At 42.2% G+C, this 12,401-nt stretch overlaps 1 protein-coding gene across 1 annotated transcript; it reads right to left on the bottom strand.

The window, feature by feature from the left end:
• Positions 1-8,959: 8,959 nt before the first annotated feature.
• Positions 8,960-11,939, bottom strand: LOC103652912 (probable WRKY transcription factor 24). The gene is made up of 2 exons (XM_008679904.4): positions 11,305-11,939; positions 8,960-9,572 (listed from the first exon to the last, which is right to left on the bottom strand). The coding sequence occupies exons 1-2, from the start codon at positions 11,775-11,777 to the stop codon at positions 9,356-9,358; spliced, it is 690 nt and encodes a 229-aa protein (XP_008678126.1). The 5' UTR covers positions 11,778-11,939; the 3' UTR covers positions 8,960-9,355.
• Positions 11,940-12,401: the final 462 nt, after the last annotated feature.

A 12,401-nucleotide genomic window follows, 5' to 3' on the forward strand; every position in this document is an offset into this window, starting at 1 on the left:
TGGGATAAAGTGGGCTACTTTAGTTAGCCTGTCCACAATTACCCATATAGAATCATATCCAGCAGACGTGCGGGGTAATCCAACAATGAAGTCCATGCCAATCTCTTCCCATTTCCACTCGGGTATCTTCAGTAGGTGCAATAGTCCAGCTGGCCTCTCGTGTTCAGCCTGAACTCTTTGACACACATCGCACATAGCCACCTGTGCAGCCACATCTCTCTTCAATCCATATCGCCAACATTTTTTTGCTTCAAATCCTGATACATCTTGGTACTACCAGGATGAATAGAATAATCCAAGTCATGGGCTCCCTTCAGTATAGTCTCACGAAGGCTATCAATCTCAGGAACACATATCCGATCCTTGAACCATATGGTGCCTTGCTCATCTTCCATAAATTCTGGACCTCGACCTTCAGTAATAAGATCCTTGATCTCTTGTATCTTAGCATCACCAATCTGTCGTTCTGTGGATTTCTTGCTCCAAGGTAGGTTCCACATCAATAGTAACTCCTTCAGTGTGAGCAACTATCCCCAGGTTAAGTCTCCTGAAATCCTCAACAATCTCATCGGGTAGCTGGGCAACAACAGCTGAATGAACATACTCCTTTCGACTCAAGGCATCTGCAACCAAATTTGCCTTGCCCGGGTGATAGTGAATCTCCAAACCATAATCCTTAATAAGCTCCAACCAACGGCGTTGCCTAAGGTTGAGATCCTTCTAAGTGAACATATACTTCAAACTCTTATGATCCATGCATACTTGACACTTGTTTCCCATAATATAATGTCTCCAAATCTTAAGCGCATGTCCAACGGCTGCCAGTTCTAAGTCATGAGTGGGGTGGTTCAATTCTTGTTTCCGTAACTGACGAGACACGTAGGCAATCGCGAGACCTTCTTGCACAAGTACACATCCAAAGCCTTGGTCGCAGGCATCACAATAAATGTCAAATCCCTTCTGTAGATCTGGCATAGCCAACATTGGTGGCGACATCAACCTCTTATTAAATTGATCAAAGCTATCTTTGCATTTCTCGTCCCACTTAAATTCTCTTCCCTTCTCCAAAAGCGAGGTCATAGGCTTAGCAATCTTAGGAAATCCTTCATTAAATCTCCGATAGTATCCTGCAAGTCCCAAAAAAACTCCAAATCTCCGTAACTATAGTGGGTATGCTCCACGCCATTATCTCCTTGACTTTAGCAGGATCCACTGATATCCCTCCATTAGACATGATATGTCCAAGGAATGGCACCTCGCCAATCCAAAGCTCGCATTCGTTAAACTTGGCGTAGAGTGGATCATCTCGTAGCTTCTTGTAGCACCAATCTCAAATGTTCCTCATGATCACTATCATCTCTTGGAATAAGAATATCATCGATGAAAACCACGATGAATCTGTCCAGATCATGAACACTTTATTCTTTAGATCCATAAAATAGCTGGTGCATTAGTTAGTCCAAATTACATAACAGTGAACTCATATAAACCATAATATCGGGTCGAAAAATCCGTCTTGGGAATATCTGATGGCATAATCTTCATTTGATGGTAACCCGATCGGAGATCAATCTTCGAGAATACTCTTGCACCTCTCATCTAATCAAATAAATCCTCAATGCGGGGTAATGGATACTTGTTCTTCATAGTGACATCATTAAGAGTCCTACAATCCACACACATCCCTTGCGATCCTTCTTTCTTCTGTATAAATAGAACCGGCGCTCCACAAGGTGAAGAATCCGAACGAATGTACCCAGCCTCTTGTAATTCCATTAATTGCTTCTTAAGTTCCTTTAGCTCTTCTGCGGACATCATGTATGGCCGTTTAGAAATAGGGGCAGTCTTAGGTAAGGGATTAATGACGAACTCAACTCCCATATCTGGTGGCATCCCTAATAACTCCTCTGGAAAGACATCCGAAAAATCTCTAACTGCACGGATGTTGTCACCCACAAACTTCTCATCTTCTAAGAATGCCGCTAGTCTGATGGTGGTAGTTACTGCAACTTCAACTTCAAATCTTTGTCCTTTGGAACTGGTGAGTTCTATGGTTTCCTTAGCATAGTGTATATACTGCCTTTGCCTTGCTTAACCATGACATACCAAGGATCAAGTCTATACTGCTCTCTTCTAACAGTATAGGGGTAGCCCATCTGGGTTAGAAACACAGGGTAAGAAAGAAAGAATTGTAGACAAGGCGAGTAATTACGAGGAAGGTTACTGTGGGGGATTTATTAGCTAAGTAGATTAGTGTGTCACCTACTAAAGCTAATACATTACCTTATGGTGGTACATGCTAAGATGCCCGTCTATACTATTTCAATCAATCAAAGAAGCAAATCAGGCATTGATCATTAGAGCAATCAACCAACATTTTTAATAGAGAAAATAGTTTTAATTTTGTCTTAGGCTTCCTATCTCTTAAAAATGTCATAGGGGTAGGGATTCCAAGGTGTGAAATCCATCTTGTCTAAGAGTAGAAAAGATAAGAATGATCAGAGTAGAACAGTAGAAGGTGAGACAGGATCAAGATGAGTATAGAAAGAATCAAAGTAAGGTAAGTATAGAATGAATCAGAATAAGATAAGTAGGTAAGGTTTTGTCCATTTCTATCTAGGTTTCGTCCTACAGTCAACATTTCCTCTGATACCACTTCTGTAACACCCGGTTTTAAAGGACAAAGCCGGGTGCATCTCATACATGCGCCAAGAAGACAACATATATAATAACAGAGTGTATAGAGATAAATGTCATAAAACATCAGAGTAATTATTACATAGCGGAAGACTTATTACAAAATAAAGGAATAAATGTAAAACAAACTAAGGATCGTCGGCGCCAATGTCGACTGAGAAACGCCACCTAGATCAAGTCGAATGCCTCAGTGTTAGGCGGCTCCTCTTCGACCACCTGTTCTTCTCCTGTGGGGGTGTGAGACAGCAAGAGTGAGCTCACATACGTTCATAGCTCAACAAGTCGTGGGGAATAATGTGGCATGAACTCACCAAAGGTGGGAGTTCATGTAGTGTAAGGCTGATCAATGAAATAAAGGCTGAGGCTGAGCATTGCTTTTATAAGTTGGTCAAAATTTTATTAGCAATTACTAAGTGTAAGTAAATACCAAACCTTAATAATAATAAAGAAAATTAATAGCAAAATAATCCCAAATGCGATGCAAATGTCAAATTAAATTTAAGTTCCATAATTAATCATGTGAGGGTCCGAGTCGCTCATGACCGTGAGCACGGCTAGTATACTAGTTTTACACTCTGCAGAGGTTGCGCATCTTTACCCACAAGTCATGTTACCCATCTGCCAAGAGACGACCAATCCCATACACCTCTACCGAGGAGGCGAGGCAGGGTAACACTACGAGGCCTTTACAAAGTTCCACTAGCTTCAGAAATCCCGCTACAGTTTATAGGAAGCTCCAGTGCAGGGTTCTTGCCTGACCGCCATCGCAGCAAAATCAACCAAGGACCTCCCTACACTGACCACTCCCCTACTGCCCTTGCCCCTTTCGGGTAAGGAAGACCTCCACTAGCTTTCCTAGTTAATCAGCCAAGGGCGTCCCATTAAACCCTTGTGGTAGCACTGTTTTCCCGGGTGGTCGCTCCATGTTCCCATTAATTTAATGATCTTAACATGAACAGTAATAATAACAAGATAATAACAGAATAATCATGAGTAATGTATCTCCATACCCAATCCACATAAAGCAATAGCAAGTACTACCCAAAAGTATTTCAGGGGTGAACAAGGTATAGAGGTAATCAAAACTGGGGTAACATAAAGGATCCCATCAAAATTAACCTATGCAGATCATTAAAATTAATAAGAACATGGCTGGGAAAAAGTAAGTGATCAAGGGCACAACTTGCCTTCAATGAGCTCCTGCTCAGCTACTTCTACTTGTTGAATCTCAGAATCCACAGTGGCTTGCTCGTCTACTCGCATCAACACAATACATACATAGTATAGCCAAAATCAACATCACACCAAACATGTAAATAAAATATACAGTAAAAATCTACACATTAAAATGAAATCATAGGAACTGGAATCGCTAAATTTGGAGTTATAGAATTCAAGTTATGAATTTCCTAAGGTTTAATGTGCTTGGAATAGGATTAAATGATAAATTAATTTTCTAACTGTTTTCATGGCCAAACAGAGACACTAGGTGATAGATATTAAATTTACAAAATTTTAGAAACTGGAATGAAGTGATTTGGACTAAAAATGGATTTTCTATGAATTTATCAAGTTCTAGGGTATATTTATATATTAAAAATCCATTTTATAATTTAATTTCTCGGGTTAAATACCAATCTGGACTGGGCCTCATTTACTGAAGTGCAGGGGCTCGCGGGTAATTATTCCTAGACTCGATGTACAATACCCCCTGGACGGCGGGTTCCATTTACAGATTTCCTAGGGGCTCTTTAGCAAGATGGCCAGGCCGAAGGGGTATGGAGAAGTTCGGGCCGTCCGATTAGAAACCTAGGGCGCAGATTAAATCTTTCCCCCGCCCGAACCGGTACACGATCGCGACCCTAGGATCAACAATCCACGGCCAGAAATCGATCTGAGAGGGTGACTCACGGGCCTGCTCCAACACGTCCGATTTAAATCATACGGTCCGGATTTAATGAATGGAAACTTGAATCCTAGTCGCCCGCCGATGGATCAACAGTTTGGATCATGTCTGTCTGAATGGGTACGCTAGCCTAATCTGAGCCGTCCACACTGATCCGACGGCGCGCGCGCATCATCAACCCCACGCCCAAGTCACGGCGGCACTGCCCAAGGAACGCACGGCGGACCATCGCCGGAGTCATCGATTTTGGTGCCCCGGAGCTATAACCCTACTGCGGCAAGTGCTACACCCGACGAAAAGTAGGGTAAACTAAAGGGATTGGTCGTTACCGGGTTTCCGAGCGGCGGCGGGGTCAGTCCGCGGTGTGGGGCGTTGCTGCGACGGTGTGCTATCTCCGACGACGAATCCACGATCCACCGACCTCCCACGCCCGCAATTGAGCGGTTGCACTCGATCAGTGGACGGAACCAAACCCCCGGGTCCGGGCATTGAGGTTCAACGGTGACGGGAGGGCAATTTCCCCCGACGCTCCCCTCTCTCTTCCTTTCTCTGCTCGGCGAAGGTGCTCGGATTTACGGTAATGGCGCAAAGGAAACAACGGGGCGAGTCTACTCTGTCGTTTATAGTCTGTTGCCGACTCCCAACCGCCACCCAGCACTCAAGAGGGGCGCAGCTGGTACGACATGCACGGAGGGATAGGCGGCCGAGTCGTTAGGAAGGTCCCGACTATGGCGGCGGGGTGCGCGCGCGGTTGGAGCAGCTCTGGCCAGCGGCTCACACCGCCAGTGAGTGGGGACCCGGTAATGCGCGCGCGGCCGAGGCTACGGTGGGCGAAACGACCGGCGAAGTCCCAGGCGGAATCTTGCACGGCGCCGGGTCAAACAACCGGAGATTGGGGATAACCCTGACGGGCTGACCCCACCAGACGGTGAGTGTGATATGGGCGCGCGCGATACAAGAGCCTGACCAGCGGGTCCCCGGAGCCAGTGTGTCATGAGCGCAAGAGTGATTTGGGTGAGACTGCGTCGTGGGCCCGCCTGGTGGTCACGAGGGAATCGCGCGCGGAGGCTGTGCGGTGTTGATGGGCTGGCGCGACAGATTAGGCGCAGTGTGGCTTACTAAATTCTTTTCTTTTTCTTTTATAATTTCTGCTTTACTACCAAGTATTCAAACTAGATTCAAATCCCTATTTTGAATTTTGGATTCCAAATGTCAAAAAATAATACTACCAGGAATATAAACCTTACTGTTTAAGATAATATATTTTTTTATTCTTTCCCTTTTCATTTGAATCTCCAAATTTGAATTTGCATATGAGTTTCACCCCTGAGTCAGGTGTCACATTAAAATAATAGTATAGAAATAATATTTTATTTATTTATTTTGTATTATTTTTACTCACATAAAATTTTCTTTCTTTCCTTTTCTAGGGTTTCTTTTAGATTGTCCAATTATACTTTGGACTTTATTCCAATTCTTGTAACATCATTTTTATTTTGTCATAAAACGCACACGAAATAAAATCCAGCATGATGCATATTTTAGTGGCTTTTATCTTATTAATTATTTGTTTTTACATAGGGTGTTCACATGTGATGATGCATAAAAGTCAAACTCACATATGGATGAAGTGAAATTGTGTCCCCTTTTATATTATCTCTTACCAATTTACAAATTGGGTATTACACTAACCTAGAGTTCCTAGATGTGAAGTTGTGAGCTATCCTACCGAGGTCGTATGGCTGGACACGCTCGTGCTCCTTGCTCGCACCTAAGGACGAGTCAATTGCCCCGTCGATCGACAATCTAGTACCACCCATACCTCTTGCCTCCTTCGACCCTCATGAGGACATCCTCGTGATGTTCTCGGTCCTGGATTTTAATCTGGCCCATGAACCTCTTTTGGCATGGCGGTGTACTCACTAAGGCGGCTGTGGATGATAGGGCTACTGTACGCCTCAGGGCCGTCCTCTAGGTTGTATGTGACGTCGGATGTCTCCTTGCCCTTGTGGACCATAACATATGCTGAGGAGATAGAGCAAGGCTGACCACCATGTGACACCGACTGCGAGAAAACCAACGAGATTGTTAGAAATCATGACTAATCGAAAGTTAAACTAAATTAAAGATAGCGTGTACCCATGCTTATGTGTATTTGTTGAGGTTGCGGCTGCCTTGATGGTGGGAGGAACCTTGCATCAGCAAACACCGTTCCCCGCTAGCGTTGTGCGCCTCATCCCACTCGTTTGAGCACCACCTGTTCTCCATAGAAGTTTTATGATTCCATGTGAAGGCCGGCTATGTTTCTACACATAATACGCGACAACTTTTCACAAAACTGTGTCAAATTTTTATCATAGTCTCTACATATGATATTATGACATGTCGACAAGTTTCATAATTTTTTGACTTTGTTTGAGTTTTATATAATTTTAAAACAACTAGATCGCAAGTTCGTAGTCATCTTTCGTGAACATGGTGCTCGAAAATTCCGGTATGTTCCTGAAATAGACAGTAACTTGTGCTAAATAACATGAATATTATTTTTGCATTCACTATTTTCTATTTTTCGAGTGACTTGCAGTTCAAATATAAATTATCCGAAAAAATTCAATTAAGTGAACTAAATCTAACATGTATAGCAAACAATTTGATAATTCTACTAAAATTGAACATGTAGGTCTATATAGTGTAGGAACATAGTAGAAAACGTTTGGTAAAAAAAAGAAAAAAATATACTTTACCGAGTGTTAAGGAAGACACTCGGTGAAACTAGGTACTCGACAAAGAAGTTTGTTTGCCGAGTGTCAACTCCTGACACTCGGCACAATTAATGGCCGATAGCTATAGACGGTTGCTCAGGCCCCTTTACCGAGGGCCGTATTTTGGAGTGTGACACTCGACAAAGCCTCCTTTGCTGAGTGTTCGGTGCTCGGTAAAGGAGGTCTATGCCAAGTGTCTTTGTTCGCCGAGAGTGGCACTCGGCAAAGCATGTTTTGCCGAATGCTCGATAAATTGCTCTCGGCATAGATCGGGACACTCGGCAAAGAACCGGATTCCGGTAGTGCTTCTTTAAATTATCATGTTTTCAAATCTAGATTTTAAAATTTCTCAAATGACCTTAGATTCTAATATGCTCTATACAAGGGTTTTATCTTGACATGATTTACAACTATGTAAGATACAATTTTTTATTATTAGATTATTAAAGGCCAAATGTTTGTTTTAAGTTAACAACATAAGTGGTTTTGCTAATGTGGATCCTCATGTTAGGTGATCTCTCTAATATAAAATTTCAGCATTTTTTTGTTGAATGTAAAATAAAAGTAACCTATACATGAAAATTATAGAGCACAATCCTGATAACTTTTTTTAATTTGCTTTGGTTTAGATGTCCAAAATATCCTTTCAATTATCAAGTATTGAAATACGAACTTTTAAAGTTTTCAAATTACCTTAGTTCGTTGCTAACATGCTCTATACAGAAGTTTTAGCCCTTAACGTGATCTACAATTTGTAGTGAACAACTTTTTATTTGAAAATATTTTTACAAAAAATACTCATTTAAGGTAATTAAATATTGAACTCGAAATTTTGAAATTTTCTAATGACGTCGGATGCAGACATTGTCCATAACCTAATTGTACCACTTAACACGATGTACAACTTCAGATTTCATATATAACTTCTTTATTTGACATCATTTGGAGTCTCAAAGATTTAGGCCAGAATTCAGATCTTGCTCAACGGCCTTCATATTGGGTATTGCAAGAGTACGTGCATATATATGATGGGAGAAAGGCTTCTTCACACGTCCCAAAGATGCGCAGAGACTGAAATTGAAAGCAATTGCATGCTCCGATTTCTAACAGTGGAAAAATACTAAATTTTGATCTAAAGAATTTTGAGTGCCTAATTATGATTTTGGCACATAGCTAGGCAGAGGTTGACCACCAGAGACGGCATCACTAAAAGCTAGAAACCACCAGTGAATTAATTTTGAGCATCAAATAGGGTACCGGTAGACAAAAAAATAATAATAATTTGATAATAAGTTCACCTGGCAAATTCTTCTTATGATATATTATATTACCTTCAAATTTTTTGGGCACATAATCTGATAATAATACATATATTTCCCCGGCTAGTACCATTTTTTAGCTGTGCCTCTTGTTACTGTGTCAATTTAGTTAGGACTTTTGTTCGGTTACATACGTATAGATCAAATAGAATTAAGAGGGATTTAATTTTCTCTAATCCCCTTCGCAACCGAACAAGCTTTTAGATGGATGAAAATGTTTAGCAGTGGCTAGATATCTATGAAAGTAAATTTGCTAAGGCAGATCGAGGCCATTGTTTCTGACAAATTCTCTTCCATGTAAACGCATATGTGATCAATCAAGAAGTACACACAAGCTTTCCTAGCCCAATATAATGAGGGGTGGTATCACATTTTCCATTGAAATGCCATCTAATAACATGCATCTTTTAAATTTGTGGCGGTGTATATATCGGTCTCTATCCATGGCCTACAATTACAAATTAAAATAAACAAAAAGAAGACCAAGGAGAGAAAAAGAACCACTGCGTGAGTAATATTACCTGCACTTAGCTATCTAATCACGCTTATTGATCTCTTAAAAATCTAAGACTTAATGTACAAACTAATGAAATGTATGTATTTTCCTGCTTAATTAATTAGTTTGCATGGTCCGCCGATGCTTGAATTGAAGTGATTTAATTTGGACGGTTTCAGTGAAACATGTTGTGGCTACTACTGCTGAAGGTTGATCCCATGCCGGAGTAGATCTGCATCTGGGTGAGTATGTGCTCGAAGTTGTCATTAGACTTCTCAATGGGGTGTGTGTGGGTGCCCTCGTATGTGGTCACCACCACGCCCTCATCCCTTGACAGCCGCTGCACCTGCTTCTTCACGTTGCACCCTTGGTGAGTGCATCTGTAGTAGCTTCTGCATCCACATGCGTGCGAAAAGAATGAGTTCATTCTGGGTGCATGAATCAGGAAAGTGATAACAAAACGAAGTGAAAAAACGTGCAGAAAGAGATATATGCCTGTATATATATGCACAAACGGGTGGACACAAGTTAAACATGTTTATTTGGTTTATTATGTGTATGGATCTAACTTCTGTACTGTTGCTTGACTAATTAAGTATGTCAACCTATATAGGTGGATAAGCATGCACTCATTTCTCAGTAAGAAGAATTTATAATATCTGCAATTTCATGTTGTGGTGAGGTTCAATATATAGAAAAAATAATGTACTGTTTAATTGCTACTCCTTAACTGGTCTTGTTTTCATTATGTCGTTGCACGTAGAAATAAGCTACAGGAAATGTGTTATTGTCATGCCTAATTACTCTGTAAATATGTAAAGAAAAGGGATCACATTTTTGTTTACAAAATGTATATCATCAGTATTGATCTGTGTGATATTATGCCGTTCCAATGTATTTCTATTCTTCCTATAGGAATTTAGCTAGATGGAAATAGAAAGACTCGATCTGAGGGTTCCTATGTGTAGAGATAAATACCTCAGTGATAGTTATTTTCCTTATTGTTTCATTAAAAGAACGCCAAATTTTAGAATTTTCAGTATATATATATTTCCTTCCCCCAAATTCATACCACGACGTATCATTATTGCTACTTTGGCATAATACAGCAGGCTTATGTCTTACCAGTGAAAAATGCTAAATGCATGTCTCCATAGTTGCATTAAATGCATGGCCAGTTTTAATCTTATCTATGTTCAATCCACAGCCAATAGAAGTGATGAATAACAATTTTAGAAGTGTAATACTATATGCGCATACATCAAATTTTGTTCATGAGGTAACTGTAAATATGGTCGTTCTCTCAGTTAGTAGCATGCATCCCATCTGTTAAGGGCCGCATGAATAAACTCTTGGCCATTTCTCTTTACTCGGTATTGTTAGCTGTTTTTTTTCTACATGGAGTTCACTGAGTCTAATTTTTTTTGAAGTGTTTAAAATGTTGAAGCACCTCCAGCCATGCTCAAACTGTGAACTTTATGACCGTCAAATGGAGAGAGAAAAAAACCACTTGTATTCTCCGAGGCATGTAAAGACAGCGACGGAGGAATCAGCTCGAGCTACAGCCTACAGCTGACGAAGAAGCAATATCGATAAATATCCAAAGAGCAAAAGATTAATAGAATATATGCTGCGGTTAATAAACCGGTGGGTGGACGAAATAACTCCCGGTCAAAATCGATCGCCATCGGACCCTATTTATTTATTGAATGATCGACGCCCACACCCAGCGAAAACATGTGAAACCAGGAGTTGTTTTCATCTAGAAGATGAAGATGAAGATGGGAGGAGATGTGTCCTTATCCTATGTGCAGGCAAAGCAACCACTAGCAGAGCTTGGAAGATTCACTGGGACTCCGTCCCATCACCTCACCTACTTTCTGCGGCCGAACCCCTACTAATGACACCAACAACGAATCATGCACCGGATTAGACCAGTAATAATCGAAATAATAAATATAATCCCCAAGCAGCTAGCATCGGAAAAATGAAAACCGCAGGCCGATCGATCGATATGATCGGCCACAGAAATGGATCGGCGAGCATAGTATAGCAGTCGTCGTTGAAAACCATGCATGAAAAAACATTTTGACTGTACTGAATTGCGCACGGCCGTATACGAACCTTGGGAACTTGTTGTTCTTGACGGCCTTCTGGCCGTACTTCCGCCACCGGTAGCCGTCGTCGAGGATGTCGACCTGGCTGCGCGTCTGGAAGGCGAACCGAGGCCGGCGCTCCTTCTTCTCCCCCTTCCTCTTGCCCGCCTGCAGCCTGCCGTCCACCTCGGCTGCTGCTGGTGGCGTCCCCGCCGCGGGTTCTTCCCCGCGGCCGATACCTGCGGCTGGAGGAGGGCTGCTAGCTGCTGCGCCACTGTCCTTGGAGGAGGTGTTGGACGGCTCCGCGAAGAAGGAAGAGGACGACGGTACGCCGCCGGCATGCCCGCTGTGCTGGCCGCCGCCTCTATCGTGATCGCGCAGGCCGCCGCCGCCGCCGCTGGTGCTGCCGGCAGTGGGCAGCATGAAGTTGTAGGAGTTGGAGGTGGCGGCAGAGGACGGCTGCGTGGACGGCCGTCCGAAGAGCATGTGATAATTCTCCATGGCTCAGAGCCGCTCTGCTGGCTAGTTGCGCGGCCGGGAGCGGAATCTGGAGAGCTTGTGAGGGAGGGGAGGCTGAAAGAGTTTTACAAGTTACAACCAGGGTTATATAGAGGGGTTAATTAGTATAATGGTAATGCTAACGTGCTGCCATACTTTATTTCTGGCTCAAATCCTTCACTTTGACCGGCCCGTAGACTAGTAATGGCGGCTTCCGATCCTGTGCTACACATTCCACACAAATCAGACGCATGCGTCATGAGAGAGCGACTTGTGTGTATAGGGATGGCAATGGGCCGGGTGAAGAAAATACCTGCCCACAATCCCACCCGTGAAGTTTACCTGAACCCGTCTGCGATTACACATGTGGGGCAATTCCAAACCCGCATCGAACTCGTCGGATTTCGGGACAACCGTGAGGTTTTACTCGGTGTATACTTTTGAACAACAATTCAGCTATAAACAATTAAGTACCAGCAATAATTGAGTTATATCTATGAATTTTAAGCCTTCTCACGTTGAGCAACAACAAAACATATAATGAATTATTAGCCAGTTACTTAATCAACATAATTACTATTGTAACTTAATTATTTTTGCACAAAATAAAGAATTAACCAAATTTCG

The sequence above is a fragment of the Zea mays genome, chromosome 4 (genome assembly GCF_902167145.1).
Source record: "Zea mays cultivar B73 chromosome 4, Zm-B73-REFERENCE-NAM-5.0, whole genome shotgun sequence".
Lineage (NCBI taxonomy): Eukaryota > Viridiplantae > Streptophyta > Magnoliopsida > Poales > Poaceae > Zea > Zea mays.